This window comes from Entelurus aequoreus, linkage group LG17, assembly GCF_033978785.1.
Source record: "Entelurus aequoreus isolate RoL-2023_Sb linkage group LG17, RoL_Eaeq_v1.1, whole genome shotgun sequence".
In the NCBI taxonomy this organism is placed as follows: Eukaryota; Metazoa; Chordata; class Actinopteri; order Syngnathiformes; family Syngnathidae; genus Entelurus; species Entelurus aequoreus.
In genome coordinates, this window is record NC_084747.1 from 22,719,301 (window position 1) to 22,746,228 (window position 26,928).

The 26,928-nt window shown below is 47.6% G+C and overlaps 4 protein-coding genes across 8 annotated transcripts in view; 2 read left to right on the forward strand and 2 right to left on the reverse strand.

Annotated features, from left to right (window-relative positions):
- On the forward strand, positions 1 to 3,558 carry gstt2 (glutathione S-transferase theta 2). Its single transcript, XM_062025272.1, has 5 exons — positions 1 to 245; positions 468 to 555; positions 2,211 to 2,361; positions 2,421 to 2,597; positions 2,653 to 3,558. The coding sequence occupies exons 1-5, from the start codon at positions 122 to 124 to the stop codon at positions 2,797 to 2,799; spliced, it is 687 nt and encodes a 228-aa protein (XP_061881256.1). The 5' UTR covers positions 1 to 121; the 3' UTR covers positions 2,800 to 3,558.
- On the reverse strand, positions 2,862 to 15,749 carry chek2 (checkpoint kinase 2). Of its 4 annotated transcripts, XM_062025269.1 has the most exons (17): positions 15,618 to 15,749; positions 15,139 to 15,569; positions 14,703 to 14,753; positions 14,378 to 14,666; positions 13,212 to 13,336; positions 12,086 to 12,218; positions 11,584 to 11,674; positions 11,428 to 11,524; positions 9,673 to 9,726; positions 9,542 to 9,606; positions 9,337 to 9,436; positions 9,195 to 9,281; positions 8,962 to 9,125; positions 3,871 to 3,986; positions 3,598 to 3,707; positions 3,060 to 3,125; positions 2,862 to 2,991 (listed from the first exon to the last, which is right to left on the reverse strand). In XM_062025269.1, exons 2-17 carry the CDS (start codon positions 15,139 to 15,141, stop codon positions 2,899 to 2,901), a joined length of 1,644 nt encoding a protein of 547 aa, XP_061881253.1. In that variant the 5' UTR covers positions 15,142 to 15,569; positions 15,618 to 15,749; the 3' UTR covers positions 2,862 to 2,898. The 4 variants fall into 4 exon arrangements, with proteins under 4 accessions (XP_061881253.1, XP_061881252.1, XP_061881250.1 ...); XM_062025268.1 differs by having other exon boundaries at positions 3,622 to 3,707; positions 14,378 to 14,753; XM_062025266.1 differs by having other exon boundaries at positions 14,378 to 14,753.
- entr1 (endosome associated trafficking regulator 1) lies at positions 14,696 to 19,989 on the forward strand. Of its 2 annotated transcripts, XM_062025271.1 has the most exons (10): positions 14,696 to 15,420; positions 15,493 to 15,569; positions 15,618 to 15,692; positions 15,766 to 15,866; positions 18,903 to 18,987; positions 19,063 to 19,136; positions 19,196 to 19,307; positions 19,436 to 19,498; positions 19,663 to 19,802; positions 19,871 to 19,989. In XM_062025271.1, the coding sequence occupies exons 1-10, from the start codon at positions 15,375 to 15,377 to the stop codon at positions 19,959 to 19,961; spliced, it is 864 nt and encodes a 287-aa protein (XP_061881255.1). In that variant the 5' UTR covers positions 14,696 to 15,374; the 3' UTR covers positions 19,962 to 19,989. The 2 variants fall into 2 exon arrangements, with proteins under 2 accessions (XP_061881255.1, XP_061881254.1); XM_062025270.1 differs by having other exon boundaries at positions 14,703 to 15,420; positions 15,493 to 15,692.
- ccdc180 (coiled-coil domain containing 180) overlaps positions 19,806 to 26,928 on the reverse strand; it is a 21,781-nt gene continuing 14,658 nt past the window's right edge. The window contains exons 23-37 of the mRNA XM_062023950.1: positions 25,083 to 25,227; positions 24,907 to 25,023; positions 24,768 to 24,845; positions 24,485 to 24,702; positions 24,349 to 24,407; positions 24,230 to 24,290; positions 23,436 to 23,501; positions 23,290 to 23,356; positions 23,090 to 23,225; positions 22,850 to 23,010; positions 22,655 to 22,780; positions 22,492 to 22,585; positions 22,377 to 22,431; positions 20,239 to 20,374; positions 19,806 to 20,152 (exon numbers count right to left, since the gene is read on the reverse strand). Of these exons, the coding sequence (XP_061879934.1) occupies positions 20,030 to 20,152; positions 20,239 to 20,374; positions 22,377 to 22,431; positions 22,492 to 22,585; positions 22,655 to 22,780; positions 22,850 to 23,010; positions 23,090 to 23,225; positions 23,290 to 23,356; positions 23,436 to 23,501; positions 24,230 to 24,290; positions 24,349 to 24,407; positions 24,485 to 24,702; positions 24,768 to 24,845; positions 24,907 to 25,023; positions 25,083 to 25,227 (1,642 nt within the window). The 3' untranslated portion in view covers positions 19,806 to 20,029. The remainder of the gene's footprint in view (positions 20,153 to 20,238; positions 20,375 to 22,376; positions 22,432 to 22,491; positions 22,586 to 22,654; positions 22,781 to 22,849; positions 23,011 to 23,089; positions 23,226 to 23,289; positions 23,357 to 23,435; positions 23,502 to 24,229; positions 24,291 to 24,348; positions 24,408 to 24,484; positions 24,703 to 24,767; positions 24,846 to 24,906; positions 25,024 to 25,082; positions 25,228 to 26,928) is intronic.

Sequence of the window (26,928 nt, forward strand, 5' to 3'; positions counted from 1 at the left end):
AAATAAAAACATGAAGAAGAAGAAAACTGCCGAATAAAAACACGAAGAAGAAGAAGAAGAAGGACAGCGAGTGACGCGCTCGTTAGTAACGGACACAAAGTCCAACTTTTTCCAACTTCAAATGGCGACGAGCCGCGCGGTCAACCTTTATGTGGACCTTCTTTCTCAGCCTTGCCGCGCCCTGCACATCCTCGTCAACGTCGCCAACATCCCGCATCGCGTCCACACGGTGGCGCTCAGGAAAGGTGACGCACTAATAGCATAATTACGTCATAACTGAACATCATAATTACGTCATAACTGTCATCTACATGTGCACACGATGGTAGGACATGTTGCTAACTTCTGTCTCTGTGACGTCACTGACTTTGCTGTTTGTTGTCCAAGTGGACTTTGAGCGCGGCGGGGCTGCGCGCGCACCCACCTGTGCACGTGTCGTGCAGTAAAAGAGTTGTGTTGTCGTGCAGGAGAACATCAAAGTGCACACTTCACTAACATCAACCCCGCGCACAAAGTTCCTGTCATTGACGACGACGGCTTTGTGCTCACTGAGAGGTGCGCGCGCACACACACGCACGCATGCGCACACACACACACACACACACACACACACACACACACACACACACACACACACACACACACACACACACACACACACACACACACACACACACACACACACACACACACACACACACACACACACACTCCAGTGAGCCACTAAACCAGGAGTATCACATTAGTTTTAACTGAGGGGCCAAAACACAATTATGGCTGCCCCAGAAGGCCAAATAAATTAATGTTGAATGACATGTGGGGCCACTTTAAATGATGTGGCAACACATTGAATGACACGTAGGGCCACTTTAAATGATGTGCCAACACATTGAATGACATGTGGGGCCACTTTAAATGATGTGGCGACACATTGAATGACACGTAGGGCCACTTTAAATGACGTGGCAACACATTGAATGACACGTAGGGCCACTTTAAATGATGTGGCAACACATTGAATGACACGTAGGGCCACCTTACATGATGTGGCAACACATTGAATGACATGTAGGGCCACTTTAAATGATGTGGCAACACATTGAATGACACGTAGGGCCACCTTACATGATGTGGCAACACATTGAATGACATGTAGGGCCACTTTAAATGATGTGGCAACACATTGAATGACACGTAGGGCCACCTTACATGATGTGGCAACACATTGAATGACATGTAGGGCCACTTTAAATGATGTGGCAACACATTGAATGACATGTAGGGCCAATTTAAATGATGTGGCAACACATTGAATGACATGTAGCGCCACTTTAAATGACGTGGCAACACATTGAATGACATTTGGGGCCACTTTAAATGACGTGGCAACACATTGAATGACATGTAGGGCCACTTTAAATGATGTGGCAACACATTGAATGACATGTAGCGCTACTTTAAATGACGTGGCAACACATTGAATGACATGTAGGGTCACTTTAAATGATGTGGCAACACATTGAATGACATGTGGGGCCACTTTAAATGACGTGGAAACACATTGAATGACATGTAGGGTCACTTTAAATGATGTGGCAACACATTGAATGACATGTCAGGCTATGATAAATGATGTGACAAACCACATTGAATGATATGGCGGGCCACCATAAATAATGTAGGAAAACGAAATTGAATGACATGGTAGGTCATTTTAAATGAAGTGGCAGCACATAAAATGAAGTGGTGGGCCAAGTTAAATGGCAGGCTAGTTTAAATAATGAGGCAGCACATAAATGACATCGCAGGCCAATTTAAATGACGTGGTAGCTCATAAATTGACATGGCAGGCCACATTAATGTGACAGCCCATAAAAGGACTTGGCAGACTACATTAAATGATATGGCAGGCCACATTAAATGATGCGGCGGTCCATAAAAAGGAAGTTGCGTACAGATGTGGCCTTGGGTGTGTGTACTAATAAACAAAGAGTGTGTGTGTAATAAATAAAGTGTGTGTACTAACAAACAGAGTGTGTGTGTAATAAATAAAGTGTGTGTACTAATAAACAAACAGTGCGTGTACTAAATAAATAGTGTGTGTGTAATAAAGAGTATGTGTAATAAACAAACAGTGCGTGTACTAAATAAACTAAGTGTGTGTGTGTAATAAAGTGTGTGTACTACTAAAGAAAGTGTGTGTGTTGCAGTGACGCCATCTTGAAGTACTTGTGCACTAAGTACGATGTTGCCGAGCACTGGTATCCACGGCAACCAGAGAGGCGGGCCCGGGTGGATGAGTACACGGCGTGGCATCACACCAACACTCGACCGCACGCCGCCAAAGTCTTCCTGCTGGAGGTCCTGACCACAAGCCACGCCTCCATCGTCCTTCCTGGCTAACCACGCTGTCTCGCCAGGTCCTGATCCCCACCCGGACCGGCTCTGGCGTGGACCAGGCGCTGTTGGCCCGCGCCTTGTCTCAGCTGGACGCCACGCTGGACCTGCTGGAGTCCATGTTCCTGCGGAGACAGCCCTTCCTGTGCGGCGATGACATCACGCTGGCGGACCTGCTCGCCGCCTGCGAGCTCATGCAGGTCAGATATTGAGCTTTTGATAAGCCCCGCCCCCTTCATTAATGAGCGCGTGCAGCCTGTAGGTGGCGGCAGAGACGTCTTGCAGGGACGTCCGCAGCTGCGGCGCTGGATGACCCGGGTCCAGTCGGCGCTGGGCCACGCCTTCCACGAGGCGCACGCCGTCCTGTACGCCGTCAGAGACCGCCGCCAGGCCAAGCTGTGAGCCGCCTCCCCACGTTGCCATGACGACAAGATGCGGACAGGAAACCGGCTCGTCAAACAGAATGAAAAAATAAAAGACTTTATTGGGAAATGTTTGAGGTCACAGCTGGTCGGTGGGCGGGGCTTGCTTGGCCGGGCGCCCGCCCTCGTCTCCCTCTCGTCTCCTCTTCCGTGATGAGGTTGGCTCCGCCCCCTGCGTGAGCGAGGACACGTCTGATTGGTCACAGTGCGCACGCTAATGGAGGTGACATGAGTGGTTACCACGGCGACGTCAGGGGGAGAAGGCGGGTACATGAGCGCGTGCGCCTTCGCCAACATGGTCGGGTCCTACGTGCACACGCGCACACACACACACGCGCGCGCACACACACACACACACACACACACACACACACACACACACACACACACACACACACACACACACACATTAAAGACACAAATAGCAACATAAGTCATCAATATAAACACAACATCTTGGCTTTGCTATTGCTAACAAAACATTCAGTTTGAAGCATCAAAATAGCAATGCTACATTAGCATTAGCATTAGCCACTAAACCAGACCAAAAAAATACGTTCAGTATCGTGGCCACTGATTGGCTCAGCCTCAGATAGCATTACCAACATTAGCATGCTAACTTTTTAAGCCAATTTTTACGGTTGAACACTTGAGTCACTTGCTACTTGACTGCATTCTAACTGTTAGCCTTCAAGTCATTTCTGCATTCAAAATTGTACTCCCAAAGTTGCATATTCTATCATTTTTGGTGTGTTGTTATTTTGTCGCGGGACATCACCATGACGACGATAAAGACGAGCACCTGTAGCCAGGTGTGCTGCAGAGCTTCCTCGATGCTCATCCTCTTTGTGGGGTCAACAACCAGCAGCTTCCTGACCACGTCTTTGGCTGCAGCACGCACACACACACACACACACACACACACACACACACACACACACACACACACACACACACACACACACACACACACACACACACACACACACACACACACACACACAGTTTAACCTTTGACTTCAAGCGGCGGCGGTGGCAAAGATGAGGTGACCTTGGTCTGACACGTGTTTCCACTTGGACGTCACCATGGTGAATTCTCCTCGGATGATCTGCTCCGTGACGGACTGTGGACCAAAGTTGTCGTGAAAGGGGGGGTACCCACCCAGACTGCCAAAACACACACACACACCCATCAAGTAATTTTTCTAATCAAGTAGTCATACAAAATTGTCTTAGATTTGAGAAGGTGGGAGGGGGAGAGTAGGTTCAGTTAGGAGGGGGGTGAGAGCACATTCATACAAAGTATATAAGGAGTAATTACTACAAGGTGGGGGGGAGTAGGTTCAGTTAGGAGGGGGGTGAGAGCACATTCATACAAAGTATATAAGGAGTAATTACTACAAGGTGGGGGGACTAGGTTCAGTTAGGAGGGGGGTGAGAGCACATTCATACAAAGTATGTAAGGAGTAATTACTACAAGGTGGGGGGGGGACTACGTTCAATTAGGAGGGGGGTGAGAGCTCATTCATACAAAGTATGTAAGGAGTAATTACTACAAGGTGGGGGGGGGGGGGAGTAGGTTCAGTTAGGAGGGGGGTGAGAGCACATTCATACAAAGTATATAAGGAGTAATTAATACAAGGTGGAGGGGAGTAGGTTCAGTTAGGAGGGGGGTGAGAGCACATTCATACAAAGTATGTAAGGAGTAATTACTACAAGGTGTGGGGGAGTAGGTTCAGTTAGGAGGGGGGTGAGAGCACATTCATACAAAGTATGTAAGGAGTAATTACTACAAGGTGGGGGGGGGACTACGTTCAATTAGGAGGGGGGTGAGAGCTCATTCATACAAAGTATGTAAGGAGTAATTACTACAAGGTGGGGGGGGGGGAGTAGGTTCAGTTAGGAGGGGGGTGAGAGCACATTCATACAAAGTATATAAGGAGTAATTAATACAAGGTGGAGGGGAGTAGGTTCAGTTAGGAGGGGGGTGAGAGCACATTCATACAAAGTATGTAAGGAGTAATTACTACAAGGTGTGGGGGAGTAGGTTCAGTTAGGAGGGGGGTGAGAGCACATTCATACAAAGTATGTAAGGAGTAATTACTACAAGGTGGGGGGGGAGTAGGTTCAGTTAGGAGGGGGGTGAGAGCACATTCATACAAAGTATGTAAGGAGTAATTACTACAAGGTGGGGGGGACTACGTTCAATTAGGAGGGGTGTGAGAGCTCATTCATACAAAGTATGTAAGGAGTAATTACTACAAGGTGGGGGGGGGAGTAGGTTCAGTTAGGAGGGGGGTGAGAGCACATTCATACAAAGTATATAAGGAGTAATTAATACAAGGTGGAGGGGAGTAGGTTCAGTTAGGAGGGGGGTGAGAGTACATTCATACAAAGTATGTAAGGAGTAATTACTACAAGGTGTGGGGGAGTAGGTTCAGTTAGGAGGGGGGTGAGAGCACATTCATACAAAGTATGTAAGGAGTAATTACTACAAGGTGGGGGGGGAGTAGGTTCAGTTAGGAGGGGGGTGAGAGCACATTCATACAAAGTATATAAGGAGTAATTAATACAAGGTGGAGGGGAGTAGGTTCAGTTAGGAGGGGGGTGAGAGCACATTCATACAAAGTATGTAAGTAGTAATTACTACAAGGTGGGGGGACTAGGTTCAGTTAGGAGGGGGGTGAGAGCACATTCATACAAAGTATGTAAGGAGTAATTACTACAAGGTGGGGGGGACTACGTTCAATTAGGAGGGGGGTGAGAGCTCATTCATACAAAGTATGTAAGGAGTAATTACTACAAGGTGGGGGGGGGAGTAGGTTCAGTTAGGAGGGGGGTGAGAGCACATTCATACAAAGTATATAAGGAGTAATTAATACAAGGTGGAGGGGAGTAGGTTTAGTTAGGAGGGGGGTGAGAGCACATTCATACAAAGTATGTAAGGAGTAATTAATACAAGGTGGGGTGGAGTAGGTTCAGTTAGGAGGGGGGGTGAGAGCACATTCATACAAAGTACGCAAGGAGTAATTACTACAAGGTGTGGGGGAGTAGGTTCAGTTAGGAGGGGGGTGAGAGCACATTCATACAAAGTATGTAAGGAGTAATTACTACAAGGTGGGGGGGACTACGTTCAATTAGGAGGGGGGTGAGAGCACATTCATACAAAGTACGCAAGGAGTAATTACTACAAGGTGTGGGGGAGTAGGTTCAGTTAGGAGGGGGGTGAGAGCACATTCATACAAAGTATGTAAGGAGTAATTACTACAAGGTGGGGGGGACTACGTTCAATTAGGAGGGGGGTGAGAGCACATTCATACAAAGTATGTAAGGAGTAATTACTACAAGGTGGGGGGGGGGGAGTAGGTTCAGTTAGGAGGGGGATGAGAGCACATTCATACAAAGTATATAAGGAGTAATTAATACAAGGTGGAGGGGAGTAGGTTCAGTTAGGAGGGGGGTGAGAGCACATTCATACAAAGTATGTAAGGAGTAATTACTACAAGGTGGGGGGGAGTAGGTTCAGTTAGGAGGGGGGTGAGAGCACATTCATACAAAGTATATAAGGAGTAATTAATACAAGGTGGAGGGGAGTAGGTTCAGTTAGGAGGGGGGTGAGAGCACATTCATACAAAGTATGTAAGTAGTAATTACTACAAGGTGGGGGGACTAGGTTCAGTTAGGAGGGGGGTGAGAGCACATTCATACAAAGTATGTAAGGAGTAATTACTACAAGGTGGGGGGGACTACGTTCAATTAGGAGGGGGGTGAGAGCTCATTCATACAAAGTATGTAAGGAGTAATTACTACAAGGTGGGGGGGGGAGTAGGTTCAGTTAGGAGGGGGGTGAGAGCACATTCATACAAAGTATATAAGGAGTAATTAATACAAGGTGGAGGGGAGTAGGTTTAGTTAGGAGGGGGGTGAGAGCACATTCATACAAAGTATGTAAGGAGTAATTAATACAAGGTGGGGTGGAGTAGGTTCAGTTAGGAGGGGGGGTGAGAGCACATTCATACAAAGTACGCAAGGAGTAATTACTACAAGGTGTGGGGGAGTAGGTTCAGTTAGGAGGGGGGTGAGAGCACATTCATACAAAGTATGTAAGGAGTAATTACTACAAGGTGGGGGGGACTACGTTCAATTAGGAGGGGGGTGAGAGCACATTCATACAAAGTACGCAAGGAGTAATTACTACAAGGTGTGGGGGAGTAGGTTCAGTTAGGAGGGGGGTGAGAGCACATTCATACAAAGTATGTAAGGAGTAATTACTACAAGGTGGGGGGGACTACGTTCAATTAGGAGGGGGGTGAGAGCACATTCATACAAAGTATGTAAGGAGTAATTACTACAAGGTGGGGGGGGGGGGGAGTAGGTTCAGTTAGGAGGGGGATGAGAGCACATTCATACAAAGTATATAAGGAGTAATTAATACAAGGTGGAGGGGAGTAGGTTCAGTTAGGAGGGGGGTGAGAGTACATTCATACAAAGTATGTAAGGAGTAATTACTACAAGGTGTGGGGGAGTAGGTTCAGTTAGGAGGGGGGTGAGAGCACATTCATACAAAGTATGTAAGGAGTAATTACTACAAGGTGGGGGGGAGTAGGTTCAGTTAGGAGGGGGGTGAGAGCACATTCATACAAAGTATATAAGGAGTAATTAATACAAGGTGGAGGGGAGTAGGTTCAGTTAGGAGGGGGGTGAGAGCACATTCATACAAAGTATGTAAGTAGTAATTACTACAAGGTGGGGGGACTAGGTTCAGTTAGGAGGGGGGTGAGAGCACATTCATACAAAGTATGTAAGGAGTAATTACTACAAGGTGGGGGGGACTACGTTCAATTAGGAGGGGGGTGAGAGCTCATTCATACAAAGTATGTAAGGAGTAATTACTACAAGGTGGGGGGGGGGGGGTAGGTTCAGTTAGGAGGGGGGTGAGAGCACATTCATACAAAGTATATAAGGAGTAATTAATACAAGGTGGAGGGGAGTAGGTTTAGTTAGGAGGGGGGTGAGAGCACATTCATACAAAGTATGTAAGGAGTAATTAATACAAGGTGGGGTGGAGTAGGTTCAGTTAGGAGGGGGGGTGAGAGCACATTCATACAAAGTACGCAAGGAGTAATTACTACAAGGTGTGGGGGAGTAGGTTCAGTTAGGAGGGGGGTGAGAGCACATTCATACAAAGTATGTAAGGAGTAATTACTACAAGGTGGGGGGGGAGTAGGTTCAGTTAGGAGGGGGGTAAGAGCACATTCATACAAAGTATATAAGGAGTAATTAATACAAGGTGGAGGGGAGTAGGTTCAGTTAGGAGGGGGGTGAGAGCACATTCATACAAAGTATGTAAGGAGTAATTACTACAAGGTGTAGGGGAGTAGGTTCAGTTAGGAGGGGGGTGAGAGCACATTCATACAAAGTATGTAAGGAGTAATTACTACAAGGTGGGGGGGGGAGTAGGTTCAGTTAGGAGGGGGGTGAGAGCACATTCATACAAAGTATATAAGGAGTAATTACTACAAGGTGGGGGGGAGTAGGTTCAGTTAGGAGGGGGGTGAGAGCACATTCATACAAAGTATGTAAGGAGTGATTAATACAAGGTGGGGGGGGAGTAGGTTCAGTTAGGAGGGGGGTGAGAGCACATTCATACAAAGTATGTAAGGAGTAATTAATACAAGGTGGAGGGGAGTAGGTTCAGTTAGGAGGAGGTGAGAGCACATTCATACAAAGTATATAAGGAGTAATTAATACAAGGTGGGGGGGAGTAGGTTCAGTTAGGAGGGGGGTGAGAGCTCATTCACACAAAGTATGTTAGGAGTAATTAATACAAGGTGGGGGGGAGTAGGTTCAGTTAGGAGGGGGGTGAGAGCTCATTCACACAAAGTATGTAAGGAGTAATTAATACAAGGTGGGGGGGGGAGTAGGTTCAGTTAGGAGGGGGGTGAGAGCACATTCATACAAAGTATGTAAGGAGTAATTACTACAAGGTGGGGGGGGGGGGGAGTAGGTTCAGTTAGGAGGGGGGTGAGAGCATGACACAACAAGTGCCCACTCTTTCCACACAGCACTATTGCAATTTACACAAAAGTTCCATCAATGTTTCCTGTCACACAAGTTTCAAAGTGGGCGTGGCCAAGCTTACCAGACAAAGAGCAGCACGCCAAGGCTCCACGCATCCACCGCCAGGTTGTACCCCGTGGTGGCGCCGTGCGTGAAGACTTCGGGCGCCAAATAGGACGGCGTCCCGCACAGCGTCCGCATCAGCACCGCCTCCTCCAGGATCCTGGACTGGTTGAAGTCGGTCACCTGGCGAGGGGGCGGAGTCGCACAGCGTTAACGACAGAAGTGGTCGGGGGCGCGGCGAGGCGACATCACCTTGACGAGGCAGTCGTCGTCTTGCGAGGACAAGAGGACGTTCTCCGGTTTCAGGTCGCGGTGGATGATCCCGTTACTGTGCAGGTACTGAACACACACACACAGGTGAGGGGGAGGGGCGTTACCATGGCGACAGACTCACCTGCACCGCCTGCAGCATCTGGTAGAAGTAGAGCTTGGCCACCGGCTCATTGAGTCGCTGCTGAACTTTGACCCGCTGGAAGAGCTCTCCCCCCTCCATCCTGTCACATGACGCCGTGTCGGGGTCAAAGGTGACTGACACACACACACACACACACACACACACACACACACACACACACACACACACACACACACACACTCACATCTCCAGGACGATGAAGAAGCTGTCGTCCGTCTGGTAGAAGTCCTGCGTCTTGATGAGGCAGGGCTGGGAGGAAGAAGGGGGCGGAGTCACAGCTTTTGTGTTGACGCGTCACTTTGAAGACAAACTCACGTGGTCGACGCGTTGAAGGATCTCGATCTCCGTCTGAGCGTTACGTGTCGCCGTCTGTGGTCGGACAAGCGCAAAGGTGAAAGAAGCGGGGTCAAAAATGGGCAAAAGTGAAAGGAGGCGGGGTCGGACATGGGCAAAGGTGAAAGGAGGCGGGGTCGGAAATGGGCAAAAGTGAAAGGAGGCGGGGTCGGACATGGGCAAAGGTGAAAGGAGGCGGGGTCGGACATGGGCAAAGGTGAAAGGAGGCGGGGTCGGACAAGCGCGAAGGAGGCGGGGTCGGACAAGGGCTACTCAGTGGCCTAGTGGTTAGAGTGTCCGCCCTGAGATGGGTAGGTTGTGAGTTCAAACCCCGGCCGAGTCATACCAAAGACTATAAAAATGGGAGCCATTACCTCCCTGCTTGGCACTCAGCATCAAGGCTTGGAATTGGGGGTTAAATCACTAAAATGATTCCCGGGCGCGGCACCGCTGCTGCTCACTGCTCCCCTCACGTCCCAGGGGGTGATCAAGGGTGATGGGTCAAATACAGAGGACACATTTCACCACACCTAGTGTGTGTGTGTGTGTGTGTGACTATCATTGGTACTTTAAAAGTGAAAAGAGGTGGGGTCAGACAAGGGCAAAGGAGGCGGAGTCAGACAAGGGCAAAGGTTAAAGGAGGCGGGGTCGGACAAGGGCAAAGGTGAAAGGAGGCAGGGTCGGACCAGGGCGAAGGAGGCGGGGTCGGACAAGGGCAAAAGTGAGAGGAGGCGGGGTCGGACAAGGGCAAAGGTAAAAGGAGGCGGGGTCGGACAAGGGCAAATATAAAAGGAGGCGGAGTCGGACAAGGGCGAAGGAGGCGGGGTTGGACAAGGGCAAAGGTAAAAGGAGGCGGAGTCGGACAAGGGCGAAGGAGGCGGGGTTGGACAAGGGCAAAGGTAAAAGGAGGCGGAGTCGGACAAGGGCGAAGGAGGCGGAGTCGGACAAGGGAAAAGGTGAGAGTATGCAGGGTCGGACAAGGGCGAAGGAGGCGGGGTCGGACAAGGGCAAAAGTGAAAGGAGGCGGGGTCGGACAAGGGCAAAGGTAAAAGGAGGCGGGGTCGGACAAGGGCAAAGGTGAAAGGAGGCGAAGTCGGACAAGGGCAAAGGTGAAAGGAGGCAGGGTCGCACCAGGGCGAAGGAGGCGGGGTCGGACAAGGGCAAAAGTGAAAGGAGGCGGGGTCGGACAAGGGCGAAGGAGGCGGGGTTGGACGAGGGCAAAGGTAAAAGGAGGCGGAGTCGGACAAGGGCGAAGGAGGCGGGGTTGGACAAGGGCAAAGGTAAAAGGAGGCAGGGTCGGACAAGGGCAAAGGAGGCGGAGTCGGACAAGGGCAAAGGTGAGAGTAGGCAGGGTCGGACAAGGGCAAAAGTGAAAGGAGGCGGGGTCGGACAAGGGAAAAAGTGAAAGGAGGCGGGGTCGGACAAAGGCAAAGGTAAAAGGAGGCGGGGTCGGACAAGGGCAAAGGTGAAAGGAAGCGGGGTCGGACAAGGGCAAAGGAGGCGGAGCCGGACAAGGGCAAAGGTGAGAGTAGGCGGGGTCGGACAAGGGCAAAAGTGAAAGGAGGCGGGGTCGGACAAGGGCAAAAGTGAAAGGAGGCGGGGTCGGACAAGGGCAAAGGTAAAAGGAGGCGGGGTCGGACAAGGGCACAGGTAAAAGGAGGCCGGGTCGGACAAGGGCAAAGGTGAAAGGAGGTGGAGTCGGACAAGGGCGAAGGAGGCGGGGCCAATGAGACGCACCCCTTCGGACTGGAAGTTCTTCTTGTTGATGATCTTCACTGCAAACTTCTTGCAGGTGGACCTCTCAAAGGCGAGCCGCACCTCGCCACACACTCCTCTAAAAAGACAAAGCGTGAGCGCGGCGGCCGCCACAGGAAGTGAGTTGGCCAAACTCACGTCCCTATCCGCCGAGTCAGCAGGTACTTGTCCCGAAGCTCGCCAGGCAGAGCGCCGTCCTCGTCCGACATCAGGTCGATGAAGACGAACACTGACCGGGGGCGAGAGAGAGAGAATAGAGAAGAGAGAGAGAATAGAGGAGAGAGAGAGAGAAGAGAGAGAGACAGAGACAGAGAGAGAGAAGAGAGAGACAGAGAGAGAAGAGAGAGACAGAGAGAAGAGAGAGAGATAATAGAGAGAGAGAGACAGAGACAGAGAGAGAGAGAGACAGAGAGAAGAGAGAGAGAGAGACAGAGAGAGAAAGAGAAAGAGAGAGAAGAGACAGAGACAGACAGAGAGACAGTGAGACAGGGACAAAGAGAGACAGTGAGACAGAGACACAGTGAGACAGAGACACAGTGAGACAGAGACACAGTGAGACAGAGACAGAGAGAAAGAGAAAGAGAGAGAGAGAGAGACAGGCGTCATCACACCGTTTCCTGTCGCCGGCGGCCATCTTTACCTTTGTTGCGTTGCTCTGACAGCGCCAGGACGGCGTTGTTGACCAGCGGGAGCTTCTTGTTCTTCCCCACTTTGATCCCGTCCACAAAGGTGCCATTGTTACTGAGGTCATGGATGAACACCTCGCTGTCCTCCTGCCACACAACATGGAGTCTACAGGTGAGGAGGAGGAGGAGGAGGACTTCTTCTTCTTGAACAAGAACAAAAACAAGAAGAAGAATAACAAGAAGGAGAAGAAGAACAACAACAACAACGACAAGAAGGAGAAGTAGAAGAAGAACAAGAACAAGGAGAAGAAGTAGAAGAACAAGGAGAAGTAGAAGAACAAGAAGAAGTAGAAGAAGAAGAAGAAGAAGAAGAACAAGAACAAGGAGAAGAAGTAGAAGAACAAGGAGAAGTAGAAGAACAAGAAGAAGGAGAAGAAGTAGAAGAAGAACCAGAACAAGAAGAAGGAGAAGAAGAACAAGTAGAAGAAGAATAAGAACAAGGAGAAAAAGTAGAAGAACAAGAACAAGAAGGAGAAGAAGTCCAAGACGAACAAGAAGAAGTAGAAGAGAACAAGGAGAAGAAAGTGAAAAAGAAGAAGTAGTAGAAGAAGAACAAGAAGAAGTAGAAGAACAAGAAGGAGAAGAACAACAAGAAGAAGTACAAGAAGGAAAAAGAACAAGAAGTAGAACGAGAACGAGAAGTAGAAGGAGAAGAAGGAGAAGAAGAAGAAGAACAAGAACAAGGAGAAGAAGTAGAAGAACAAGGAGAAGTAGAAGAACAAGTAGAAGAAGAAGAACAAGAAGAAGGAGAAGAAGTAGAAGAAGAACCAGAACAAGAACAAGAACAAGAACAAGAAGAAGGAGAAGAAGAACAAGTAGAAGAAGAATAAGAACAAGGAGAAAAAGTAGAAGAACAAGAACAAGAAGGAGAAGAAGTCCAAGACGAACAAGAAGAAGTAGAAGAGAACAAGGAGAAGAAAGTGAAAAAGAAGAAGTAGTAGAAGAAGAACAAGAAGAAGTAGAAGAACAAGAAGGAGAAGAACAACAAGAAGAAGTACAAGAAGGAAAAAGAACAAGAAGTAGAACGAGAACGAGAAGTAGAAGGAGAAGAAGGAGAAGGAGGAGAAGAAGAAGAGCTACCCTGTAAATCCTGAAATGTTTCTTGCTGTAAATTCGGTATCGTAAAGATCCTTTGTGGTCGGGATCGTCCAGAACATAATTACATTTGGAGTCACGTCCAAACAAGTACTCGTCCTCTACACAATCTGGAAGGACAAAAACACTTCAGTACTCCAGAAGACAAAAACACTTCAGTACTCCAGAAGACAAAAACACATCAGTACTCCAGAAGACAAAAACACTTCAGTACTCCAGAAGACAAAAACACTTCAGTACTCCAGAAGACAAACACTTCAGTACTCCAGAAGACAAAAACACTTCAGTACTCCAGAAGACAAAAACACATCAGTACTCCAGAAGACAAAAACACTTCAGTACTCCAGAAGACAAAAACACATCAGTACTCCAGAAGACAAACACTTCAGTACTCCAGAAGACAAAAACACTTCAGTACTCCAGAAGACAAAAACACATCAGTACTCCAGAAGACAAAAACACATCAGTACTCCAGAAGACAAACACTTCAGTACTCCAGAAGACAAAAACACATCAGTACTCCAGAAGACAAACACTTCAGTACTCCAGAAGACAAACACTTCAGTACTCCAGAAGACAAACACTTCAGTACTCCAGAAGACAAACACTTCAGTACTCCAGAAGACAAACACTTCAGTACTCCAGAAGACAAACACTTCAGTACTCCAGAAGACAAAAACACTTCAGTACTCCAGAAGACAAAAACACTTCAGTACTCCAGAAGACAAAAACACTTCAGTACTCCAGAAGACAAAAACACATCAGTACTCCAGAAGACAAAAACACATCAGTACTCCAGAAGACAAACACTTCAGTACTCCAGAAGACAAAAACACATCAGTACTCCAGAAGACAAACACTTCAGTACTCCAGAAGACAAAAACACATCAGTACTCCAGAAGACAAAAACACATCAGTACTCCAGAAGACAAACACTTCAGTACTCCAGAAGACAAAAACACATCAGTACTCCAGAAGACAAACACTTCAGTACTCCAGAAGACAAACACTTCAGTACTCCAGAAGACAAACACTTCAGTACTCCAGAAGACAAAAACACATCAGTACTCCAGAAGACAAAAACACTTCAGTACTCCAGAAGACAAAAACACATCAGTACTCCAGAAGACAAACGGCGGTGTGGAACTTGCCATGGGCACGAAAGCCGCCCTCCATGGGCAGCAGGCGGCCCCAGGGTTGGCACTCGGGCTCCTCTGGGACGGACGGCAGCGTGACAGGAAGTGTGTCCACGCTGCTCAGTGTCCCCGAGGACTGGCTGCCTGAGGACGGGCCGCTGGACGAGCTGGAAACGGGCTGGGACTTGGACTGGACCTGGGACGGGGACAAGGTGGACTGCGCCTGGGAGGGGGACTGTACCTGGGACGGGGACAAGGTGGACTGCACCTGGGAGGGGGACTGGACCTGGGAGGGGGACTGGACCTGGGAGGGGGACTGCACCTGGGAGGTAGACTGGACCTGGGAGGAGGACTGGACCTGGCTCCCCTCATTCAAAACCTCTTTAGACATCTGCCAATGCGAAACATGTCAACAAAGTAATCATTAATGCTGTTGTAACTCACTCAATAGTTGGTCGTGTTGTCATATTTCACTCTAATAAGTTGTTAGCGTGACTTTAATAGAAGTTGTATGCTAAAATATATCATAATAGTCAAGAATAATAAAAAAGCCTCGTCTCTTAAATCACACTCTTTTCAAACGGAGCTCTGAATGGGGAAATAAGGGTTAACAGAATCTGATCTGGGACCAGTTGTAACGCGGCGCTGACTCCGCCCACCACAAGCAAGCGGACGCCTGACGTCCGTTACTAAGACATCCGGTGACAGGGAGCCGAGCAGGTCAATTTAGCGGCAAAAAAATCCGTGCCGAGCGAAGACAAAATCAAACTTTCTACCATTCGTTGGACCGGAGCGGCGTCCCTTCCGGGTCTGTGCGCGGCACCGACGAACTGAACCGCGGCCAGCCGACGTCCACGCGAGTAGTTTGAGCGCGAAGTCTACCGGAAGTGAGAGTCTTGTTTTCCTCTTTCCTGCCTGGTCCGGGCGGAACCAATGAGGCGATAGAAGCTTGGTCACGTGAGGTGGCCGGACGCTTGTTCACTTCCGCTGAGCGCTCGTCAATGACGTCACCATGTCCAAACACGGCAGCCGTGGGAAAACTTTAATCATCGCCGAAGGTTTTTGTTGTTGTTGTCATATTTTGATGTGTTTCACGTTCATTGTTTGACAAAGTTATTATGGGTCCGCAGATGAAGAGGAGATGAACCCTTTTTCCTTCAAAGAGTTTCTCCGCTCGAAAGACCACAACCTGGACCAGGACCAGGACCTTGTCCTAAACCGAGACCAGGACCTTGTCCTAAACCGAGACCAGGACCTTGTCCTAAACCGAGACCAGGACCTTGTCCTAAACCGAGACCAGGAGCCCGACGAGGACCAGTCGGCGTGGGAGGTGAGAAGATTCGTTCACGTCGCGACGTCATGACGTCGTTCAAATAGCAAGCCTGTCCTCTCTGTCCAATCAGGTGGAAATAGAAGAGGGTGGGCGGAGCTTTCAGTCTGACGTCAGTAGCTCCTCCCACTGCGGTGAGGACGAGGAGGAGGAGCATGACGAGCGGGCAAGCAGGTGAGTTCTGATCACTAAGTAACTAAATAATGACGCCCACACGCTAACGTTTTATGCTAGCCTTTTAGCCAATTTTGTATGTTTACAACTACAAATAGTGCATTTTAATACTTGCCACTATCATGGAAGTATGCTAACGATTAGCATGCTAACGTTTTATGATAGCCGTTTAGCTAATTTTTGTTTGTTTACATCTACAAATAGTGCATTTTAATACTTGCCACTATCATGGAAGTATGCTAATGATTAGCATGCTAACGTTTTATGATAGCCGTTTAGCTAATTTTTGCTTGTTTACATCTACAAATAGTGCATTTTAATACTTGCCACTATCATGGAAGTATGCTAACGATTAGCATGCTAATGTTTTATGATAGTCGTTTAGCTCATTTTTGTTTGTTTACATCTACAAATAGTGCATTTTAATACTTGCCACTATCATGGAAGTACCGGTATGCTAACGTCTCTTATATTAGCATGCTAACTTTTTATGATAGCCGTTTAGCAAATGTTTGTTTGTTTACATCTACAAATAGTGCATTTTAATACTTGCCACTATCATGGAAGTATGCTAATGATTAGCATGCTAACGTTTTATGATAGCCGTTTCGCTAATTTTTGTTTGTTTACATCTACAAATAGTGATTTTAATACTTGCCACTATCATGGAAGTATGCTAACGATTAGCATGCTAACGTTTTATGATAGCCATTTAGCTAATTTTTGTTTGTTTACATCTACAAATAGTGCATTTTAATATTTGCCACTATCATGGTAGTATGCTAACGTCATTTATATTAGCATGCTAACTTTTTATGATAGCCGTTTCGCTAATTTTTGTATGTTTACAACTACAAATAGTGCATTTTAATACTTGCCACTATCATGGAAGTATGCTAATGATTAGCATGCTAACGTTTTATGATAGCCGTTTAGCTAATTTTTGTTTGTTTACATCTACAAATAGTGCATTTTAATACTTGCCGCCATCATGGAAGTATGCTAATGATTAGCATGCTAACATTTTATGATAGCCGTTTAGCTAATTTTTATTTGTTTACATCTACAAATAGTGCATTTTAATACTTGCCACTATCATGGAAGTATGCTAACGATTAGCATGCTAACGTTTTATGATAGCCGTTTAGCTCATTTTTGTTTGTTTACATCTACAAATAGTGCATTTTAATACTTGCCACTATCGTGGAAGTATGCTAACGTCATTTATATTAGCATGCTAACTTTTTATGATAGCCGTTTAGCTAATTTTTGTTTGTTTACATCTACAAATAGTGATTTTAATACTTGCCACTATCATGGAAGTATGCTAATGATTAGCATGCTAACGTTTTATGATAGCCGTTTAGCTAATTTTTGTTTGTTTACATCTACAAATAGTGCATTTTAATACTTGCCACTATCATGGAAGTATGCTAACGATTAGCATGCTAATGTTTTATGATAGTCGTTTAGCTCATTTTTGTTTGTTTACATCTACAAATAGTGCATTTTAATACTTGCCACTATCATGGAAGTATGCTAACGTCATTTATATTAGCATGCTAACTTTTTATGATAGCCGTTTAGCTAATTTTTGTTTCTTTACATCTACAAATAGTGCATTTTAATACTTGCCACTATCATGGAAGTATGCTAACGTCTCTTATATTAGCATGCCAATGTTTTTTTGCTAGCCTTTTGGCTAATTTTGTATGTTTTCACCTACAAATAGTGATTTTAATACTTGGCACTATCATGGAAGTATGCTAACGTCATTTATATTAGCATGCTACCTTTTTATGATAGCCGTTTAGTTAATTTTTGTATGTTTACACCTACAAATAGTGCATTTTAATACTTGCCACTATCGTGGAAGTATGCTAACGTCTCTTATATTAGCATGCTAACGTTTTATGCTAGTCTTTCAGATAATTTTGTATGTCTACACCTAAATGGTGCATTTTATTTTTGGCACTATCTTAGACGTACGCTAACTTGTCCTATGTCATCCTGGTAGCGTTAGCATGCGAGCGTTTTTATGCTAGATTTTCAGCCGATTTTGTATGTTTGGACCTAAAAATGTCGCATTTTAAGATTTGGCACCATTTTAAAAGTACGCTAACATGTCCTACGTCGTCATGCTAACGTTAGCACGCAAGCGTTTTGTGCTTGCTTTTTAGCTATATTTGTATTTTTAAACCTAAAAATCACGGATTTGGATGCTTGGCGCCATCTTGAAAGTATGTTAACGTCACTCATATTAGCATGATAAAGTTTAATGCTAGATATTTGGCTAATTGTGTATGTTTAGACCTAAAAAATCATAGATTTTGATACTTGGCGGCGTCTTAGAAGTATGCTAACGTCTCTTATATTAGCATGTTAACGTTTTATGCTAGTCTTTCAGATAATTTTGTACGTTTACACTTAAATGGTGCTTTTTAATACTTGGCACCATCGTGGAAGTATGCTAACGTCTCTTATATTATCATGCTAATCTTAGCATGCAGAGGTTTTATGCTAGCTTTTTAGCTAGTTTGTATTTTTAAACCTAAAAATCAAGGAATGGAATACTTGGCACCACCTAAGAAGCTTCCATTGACCCCAGGCCAGAGGTCCAGGGCACAGATAGCAGGCCCATCAACATTTCTGCAGGAATTTCCCAATTTTGTCAAATTATTAGACTCCTGAAGGGCCCGCCCTAAACCTAACATCACCATTCCACATACACACTTGTTCACATGCACTGCAAAATGAAAGTAGCTTGTAATGTCTACTTTGTACACTAGGGGTGTGACGATCCGTTGTAGTGATTCGATTCGGATCACAATTTGATGTTGCCGATACAATTCAGGGATGATATCAGTTTATGCAGAACGACATGAGCCGAATCCCTTCATGGGACTACAGGGCGCCATGTTTAGGAGCAACTCTGAAACCGGGTCGGCCATACTCTGATCACGTGGCCCTAGACCACCGCAGTTTTTATGCCCCGTGTGGTTTATGCCACCGATTGGCTGACAGCTTCTTCTCCAGGTGTGAAGGTGGCGCCCACTATGAGGGCGATGACGAAATGTCCATCTTACAACCAAACACTTCCAGCAGGGGGCGCATTCGACAGGTAACCCCCGCCCCTCCTCCCCCACGCCCTCCTCTGTAGCTCCGCCCCCTAAACCTTACCCCCCCCCCTGCGCAGCTGCAGCAGGAGAACCGCCTGCTGAGGAGGACCATGGTGGACCTCCAGAGGGCGTCGCGGGCACAGCAGCAGAGGTAGGCGGCGGGCCAATCGCGCCACGGCCCAGCGGCATCACCCGGCATGCTTTGTGCAGGGCGGAGGTGCTGGAGGAGGAGCTACGGCGGCGGCGCCGTCGGGAGCAGCAGGAGGCCCAAGACATGGAGACCATGGTCCAGTCCGTGGAGCAGAACCTGGACTTGATGACGGTGCGTCAGCTCCTCAAGAAGCTTATTTCTGTTGTACTGATGAGGGCGGGGTCGCGCCACTTGTTGTCATGGCAACACGGCGGCCTCTAGTGGACGCGAGTGGAATAACCTTGGCGTTGTTTTGCCAGAAACGAGCGCTGAGAGCCGAGGGCAGCGTGTCCACGATGAGGGCGGAGCTAGAGCTGCTGCAGGTCAATGCTCACACACACACACACACACACACACACACGCACACACACACACACACACACACACACACACACACACACACACACACACACACTCCTCAGATCAATAAGTGCTCTTGTGCGTGTGCGTGTGTGTGTGTGTGTGTGTGTGTGTGTGTGTGTGTCAGGCCCAGGTCAAACGTCTGCGCTCGGAAAACGACGGCCTCAAGTCAGCCGAGTCCGACGTCGTCACGGCGATGAAGCGCAACGCTCAAGTCGCCTCCGACTACCTGGACAAGACAGCAAGCCACGCCCACTCCTCAGTCTGGTCGGTATTTATTTGCACGTCCGTGGGGGGAAAGGTGTGTCACATGACCGGGTGGGTGTGTCCTCCAGTCAGCTGCTGGAGGGGGCGGAGTCTCTGCGCCTGGTCTCTCAGCTGCTGCGCTCCATGGATAAAGTGTGGGGCGTGACGTCAGAGTCGTGAGGCCACAATAAATCCTTTTTTGCTCTCATTGGCTGGATGTCCTCTTGATTGACAGCTCATGACACCAATCACGGGGCGGGGGGGCGTGTCTGCCGCCTCCAGTGCGTCTTCCAGCTCTCCAGCTCGTTGAGTCGCCGCCGCGTCACCGCCTCCGATTGTGTCACCTCCAACATGGACGCCTGCTCAAAGCACTGACACACACACACACACACACACACACACACACACACACACAGTCATGTATATTGCACGTGTGTGTGTGTGTGTGCGTGTGTACCTGGACAGCAGCGTCTCGGCCTTCTATGACGGCCATGTGACCAAAGGTGCACCTGCTGGTGGTGACGGGTGCTGTTGTTGCCGTGGGAACGCAGGGAGACGGGTCAGCTGACAGGTGAGCGATACCTGACCACTTCCTGTGTCTCACACACACACACACACACACACACACACACACACACACAGTGAAAACAGCGTGTCTTGTGCAACAGTCAGGTTAAGGCAGTGGTCCCCCCCCCTCACCCCCCCCCCCCAAAACATATCTTTATTTCACGCCCCCCCCCAAAACATTTTTTTCCCCCACCCCCTTCAAGTTAATGTTCATTTTCATCTGTATGTGTCAAGATAGTTCTTTACTAACACTAAAGATGCTAATACACCATTGCCTCTCACGCCCCCCCCCAGGGGTCCCACACTACTATTTATGAAACACCGTTATAAACGGGGGGACATAATTTTTTCCACGCCCCCCCTGAAGTTAATTTTATATCTGTATGTGTCAAGATAGTTCTTTACTAACACTAAAGATGCTAATACACCATTGCCTCTCACGCCCCCCCAGGGGGGCCCACCCTACTATTTATGAAACACTGCAATAAAGGGGGGGGGACATTTTTTTTCCACACCCCCCCGAAGTTAATTTTATATCTGTATGTGTCAAGATAGTTCTTTACTAACACTAAAGATGCTAATACACCATTGCCTCTCACGCCCCCCCAGGGGGTCCCGCCCTACTATTTATGAAACACTGCAATAAACGAGTGGAAAGAGTTTTTTTCCCCACGCCCCCCCCTAAGTGAATGAATGTTTATTTATCTGTGTCAAGATAGTTTTTAACTCACACTAAAGATGCTAATACACCATTGCCTCTCACGCCCCCCAACCCTCCAGGGGTCCCACTCTACTATTTATGAAACACTGCAATAAACGGGGGGACATAATTTTTTTTCACGCCCCCCTGAAGTTAATTTTATATCTGTATGTGTCAAGATAGTTCTTTACTAACACTAAAGATGCTAATACACTATTGCCTCTCACCCCCCCCCCCCTCCTCCCCCAGGGTCCATGCCCTACTATTCATGAAGCACTGCAATAAACGGGGGGGACATCATTTTTTTCACGCCCCCCACTGGGGGAAATGTGTATGCGTGAAGATATCTGCTATTACACTATTGCTTCTCACGCCCCCCCTGGTGTGAATGTGTATGTGTGACTATTACAGTATTGCTTCTCACGCCCCCCCTGGTGTGAATGTGTATGTGTGACTATTACAGTATTGATTCTCACGCCCCCCCTGGGGTGAATGTGTATGCGTGACTATTACACTATTGCTTCTCACGCCCCCCCTGGTGTGAATGTGTATGCGTGACTATTACAGTATTGCTTCTCACGCCCCCCCTGGGGTGAATGTGTATGCGTGACTATTACACTATTGATTCTCACGCCCCCCCTGGGGTGAATGTGTATGCGTGACTATTGCTTCTCACGCCCCCCCCCCTGGGGTGAATGTGTATGCGTGACTATTGATTCTCACGCCCCCCCTGGGGTGAATGTGTATGCGTGACTATTACACTATTGATTCTCACGCCCCCCCTGGGGTGAATGTGTATGCGTGACTATTGCTTCTCACGCCCCCCCCCCTGGGGTGAATGTGTATGCGTGACTATTGATTCTCACGCCCCCCCTGGGGTGAATGTGTATGCGTGACTATTGCTTCTCACGCCCCCCCCCCCTGGGGTGAATGTGTATGCGTGACTATTGCTTCTCACGCCCCCCCCCCTGGGGTGAATGTGTATGCGTGACTATTGCTTCTCACGCCCCCCCCCCTGGGGTGAATGTGTATGCGTGACTATTGATTCTCACGCCCCCCCTGGGGTGAATGTGTATGCGTGACTATTGCTTCTCACGCCCCCCCCCCTGGGGTGAATGTGTATGCGTGACTATTGCTTCTCACGCCCCCCCCCCTGGGGTGAATGTGTATGCGTGACTATTGATTCTCACGCCCCCCCTGGGGTGAATGTGTATGCGTGACTATTGCTTCTCACGCCCCCCCCCCCCTGGGGTGAATGTGTATGCGTGACTATTGCTTCTCACGCCCCCCCCCCCCACTGTGTGAGAAAGTCAAAGGGCAGATGTTACCTGAAGGGTTGCTGTCCCGTCTCCATGGTTACAGGCCTGTCCTCAGAGTTGACCTCTAGGTGATGTGGAGGGACACTGTCACCATGGCAACAACAAGTGATCATGTGACACGCACCTGCAAGAGGCAGCTGGTCCATGTGACGGAGGAGGTTCTCTGCCAGGGACGCCAGTGATGTCACAAACTCCTCCCCCTTGCGTCTGACACACTCCTGCACACACACACACACACGTGGCGGTCAGCCATCGCCATGGTAACGCAGGCATCCCGGGACCAGTACCTGCAGTTGCTGGTGCGAGCGCAGGACGGTTTCGTGGAGACGCCGCTGCCTGTCCTCCTCGCCGTGGCGCAGCTGCTCCATCTGGTGGTCGGCGAGCGACACCCGCAGCCGCGCCACGTTGGCCTCCTGGCGCACAAGACCACACCTCAGTTGCCGCGGCGACCACGTCTTGTGTCGCACGGCGACGGGCCGTACCTGCTCCTGTTCACTGGCCGCGATCATCCTGGCGAACTTCCGTCGCACCAGGCCCGCCTCCTCTCTGAGCCCCGCCTCCATCTGTTGCTCGTGGTTACGGATCAGCTTGTCAGGAAGCGAGCGCATGATGTCGGCCAACACACACTGCTGCTGCTCCAGCGCTAACACACACACACACGGTGACGAGGGCGTGGTCACACGTGACAGGAAGTGGTCACACGTGACAGGAAGTGGCCGCACCTTCCTTGCTGGCGCTCAGAAGCGTCCTCGCGTGCTCGTGATATCCCAGCAGCCTTTGCTGGATGCTGTCCACCCACTGGTCCAGGCCCCCGGGGAGAAGGTAGAAGCCGCCGCAGCGCTGGCTCTGGTAGAAGTCCTGGTGGCGAGACCACGTCACCATGGCAACCAGCAGTCAGCTGCACCCGAGCGGATGTTGTTACCTTGGCGACCAGCAGGAGGCTGTGGTGAGTCCTCCTCAGCACGCCGTTCACGATGGAGATGTAGCAGCTACACACACACACACACACACACACACACAGCGGGATGAAGTCCGATCTGGTCTGATCCAGGTTCAGTGTGGACTCACTCTGGATTCTGGTCTGCTTCAGATTTAGCCCCAAAGATCTGGAACCTTCTGTCAGTTCTGAAGGACCTGCATGACACACACACACACACACACACACACACACACACACACACACACACACACACACACACACACACACTTTGTCAGCACCTGTGTGTGTTTGTATTTCTATCGCCGTGGGACCAAAAACCTGACGGGTCCAGTTTAGTCCATGGGAACCAAAGCGGGTCCAATACATTACAATCAATAGAAAATGGCCTCCCATTTGAAAAATGGTCCCTGGAGGTCAATTTTCATGATTGAGGTGTGTGACGAGTGTATGACAAGTGGTCAAACGTAGGTACTGCAGTGTGTATCGGCCCCCACATGGTCATTCCTGACATGTGTGTGTGTGTGTGTGTGTGTGTGTGTGTGTGTGTGTGTGTGTGTGTGTGTGTGTGTGTGTGTGACGAGTGTATGACAAGTGGTCAAACGTAGGTACTGCAGTGTGTATCGGCCCCCACATGGTCATTCCTGACATGTGTGTGTGTGTGTGTGTGACGAGTGTATGACAAGTGGTCAAACGTGGGTACTGCAGTGTGTATCGGTCCCCACATGGTCATTCCTGACGTGTGTGTGTGTGTGTGTGTGTGTGTGTGTGTGACGAGTGTATGACAAGTGGTCAAACGTAGGTACTGCAGTGTGTATCGGCCCCCACATGGTCATTCCTGACGTGTGTGTGTGTGTGTGTGTGTGTGTGTGTGTGTGTGTGTGTGTGTGTGTGTGTGTGTGTGTGTGTGTGTGTGCGTGCGCACCTGGTGACAGCAGCAGACTCACTACGTCGCGATGACAGCTGGCGATGGGTGGAGCTCCGACCTGCACACACGCCGTCACATTCACCTTTGACCTTCTGCGTTCAGGGTGGTGGACTCACCTGTGAGGGGGGCGGGGCCGGCGGCGGCGGCGGCGGCGGGGTCGGGGCCCCCAGAGAACCTGACGGACACAGATGCGAGGGGGTGGGGCTTAACGTCGGAGCGCCACAGCTGGCGTGGGCTGTTTGACGTACACACCTGTTCAGAGACTTGACCACGCCCACTATGGGGTCTTCCAGGATGTTGCCCCCCGACCTGCAGGGCTGCAGCAAAGCGGGAGGCGGAGCCGAACACACCTGCTTCCTGGATTTGGCCGCGGCGGGCGCGGGTGCGTTCTCCTCGTCCAGGTAATGACTCCGCCTCTTGAGGGCCACGCTGACGGATGACAGCCACACACACACCTCATCCGCACACACCTGCACACACACACACACACAGGTGTGATGATGATGATGATGAAGATGATGAAGAGCAGCTGCACCTTCTCCTCATCCAGAGTCTTCCTCATATCTTCCAGACGCGCGCTGATGGTGGCCTCCTGCTGGTTGCTGCTGGCCGTCTGCAAGGTCACATGACTCAGGGCGGGGCCAAGGAGGTCAGGTGAGGTGCAAAGGTCGTACCTCGGCTTTGGCCTCCACCTGGGTGCTGCTGAGAATGATCTGGATCTTCTCCATGAACTTCACCTCGGCCTGCAGCATGGACAGCTTCTCCTCGAAGCGCCCCGACACCGCTTTCACCTGGACCACACGTCACGCTAACGCTAGCACGCTAACAGTGCGGGGGTCAAAGGTCACACCTGCTGCAGACTCTTGGACTCCAGGTTGTGAAGATCGGCGTAGACGCTCTCCTCCGCCACGCTGATGCGTTTGCTTTCTTCTTTCAGATGGCGCTGGAAGATTTTCACCTCGGTACGAGTGAAGTCACCGCCTTCGCTGAACAACCTGACCACCACGGGAAGGTCAGCACAAGGTCAAAGAAGGTGAAGACAAGGTCAAAGAAGGGGGAACAACAGAAAATAGGAGGTCAAAGAAGTTAAAAAGGGGGAAACAAAGTAAATACAGGGAGAAAAAAGGAAATGAAGGTCAAAGAAGGTAAATACAGTGTAAAAAAAAGGTAAATAGAACGGAAACAAGGTAAAAGTACATCGACAGAATGTAAAATGAACTAAAAATATATATATACTGTAAGTTAAAAGATGAATAGAAGGTCAAAAAGAAGGAAAAACAAGGTAAATGGAAGGTCATAAATATAAGGTAAATAGAAAAGTAAAAAAGAGGTACATAAAAAGTAAAATTTAGAAGGGAAAATAAGTTATCAAAGTCAAAACAAGGTAAATTATAGGTTAAATATGTACATAAAAAAATAAAGAGAAGGATAAAGAACGTAACATAAGGGAACCGGAAGGTAAACAAGGTACATAAAAGGTATTACAATGTAAAAGAAGCTAAAAACAAGGTAAGCAAGGTACACGTACTATAAAGGTATAACAAGGTAAATGGAAGGTAAAACAAGGACATAGACAGTAGAAATAAGGTAAATGGAAGGTAAAACAAGGTAACAGACAGTAAAATTAAGGTAAATAGAAGGTAAACCATGGTAAATTGAAAGTAAAATAAGGTAAATAAAAGGTAAAAAAAACAACCAGTAAAATAAAGTAGACAGATGGTAAAACAAAGTAAAATAAGGTTATTAGAAGGTAAAAGGTAAAACAAGGCAAATAGAAAGTAAAATACCATAAATAGAAGGTAAAAAAGGCAAAACAGGGTAAATAAAATGTTAAATACTGTAAAAGGAAAGTAAAAGAAGGTACATTTAAAGTAAGGTAAATAAAAGGTAAAATAACGTAAAACAAACTAAATATAAGGTAAAGGAAGGTAAATGGAAGGCAAAAAAAGTAATAGAAAGTAAAATAAGGTACTGTATATGGAAGGTAAAGTGAAAGAAAATTAAAATTAAAATAACAGTAAAATATCCTATAGAAGGTAAAAAAAAAAGGCAAAACAAGGTAAATAGAAAGTTAAATAAGATCAAAAGAAGGTAAAACAAGGTAAATTGAAAGTAAGGTAAACAGAAGGCAAAAGAAAGTAAATTAAATGTAAGGTACATAGACTGTAAAATAAGGTAAAACAAAGTAAATAGAAGGTGTTACGAAGAAAAAAAAAAGGTAACACAATGTCAATGGAAGGCAAACAAAAGTAATACAAGGTCAAATTAAGGTAAATCAAAGGTAAATTTAAATTGAAATAGGGTAAATTTAAAGTAAAAAAGAGTAAAAAGAAGGTAAATTGAAAGTAAAATAGAGTATATAGAATGTTAAACAAGGTTAATTGAAAGTAAAATAGAGTATATAGAATGTTAAACAAGGTTAATTGAAAGTGAAATACAGCAAATAGGAGGTAAAACAAGGTAGATAGAATGTAAAATGTGGTAAAAAAAAGAAGAAAAGAAAGTAAAGAAGGTAACTAGAAGGTAAATGGAATGTAAAACAAGGTAATAGAAGGTAAAAAGGTAAATTGAAAGTAAAATATAGCAAATAGAAGGTAAAACAAGTGAAAATGAAATATGTTAAATAGGAGGTAATAAAGGTAAAAAAGGCAAATATAAAGTAAAATAAGGTAAACAGAAGGTAGAACAAGGTAAAT

Excerpts from the sequence above, each read along its gene's own strand:
- entr1 (XM_062025270.1), top strand. The coding sequence starts at position 15,375 with ATGTCCAAACACGGCAGCCGTGGGAAAACTTTAATCATCGCCGAAG. Across the intron at positions 18,988-19,062 it reads GCAGGGGGCGCATTCGACAG|CTGCAGCAGGAGAACCGCCT; the intron begins GTAACCCCCGCC and ends CCCCCTGCGCAG. Across the intron at positions 19,803-19,870 it reads CACGCCCACTCCTCAGTCTG|TCAGCTGCTGGAGGGGGCGG; the intron begins GTCGGTATTTAT and ends TGTGTCCTCCAG.
- chek2 (XM_062025266.1), bottom strand. Across the intron at positions 13,337-14,377 it reads GGGCGGCTTTCGTGCCCATG|ATTGTGTAGAGGACGAGTAC; the intron begins GCAAGTTCCACA and ends TTGTCCTTCCAG. Across the intron at positions 9,282-9,336 it reads AGATGCTGCAGGCGGTGCAG|TACCTGCACAGTAACGGGAT; the intron begins GTGAGTCTGTCG and ends GTGTGTGTTCAG.
- gstt2 (XM_062025272.1), top strand. The coding sequence starts at position 122 with ATGGCGACGAGCCGCGCGGTCAACCTTTATGTGGACCTTCTTTCTCAG. Across the intron at positions 556-2,210 it reads GGCTTTGTGCTCACTGAGAG|TGACGCCATCTTGAAGTACT; the intron begins GTGCGCGCGCAC and ends TGTGTGTTGCAG. Across the intron at positions 2,362-2,420 it reads CCAAAGTCTTCCTGCTGGAG|GTCCTGATCCCCACCCGGAC; the intron begins GTCCTGACCACA and ends CTGTCTCGCCAG.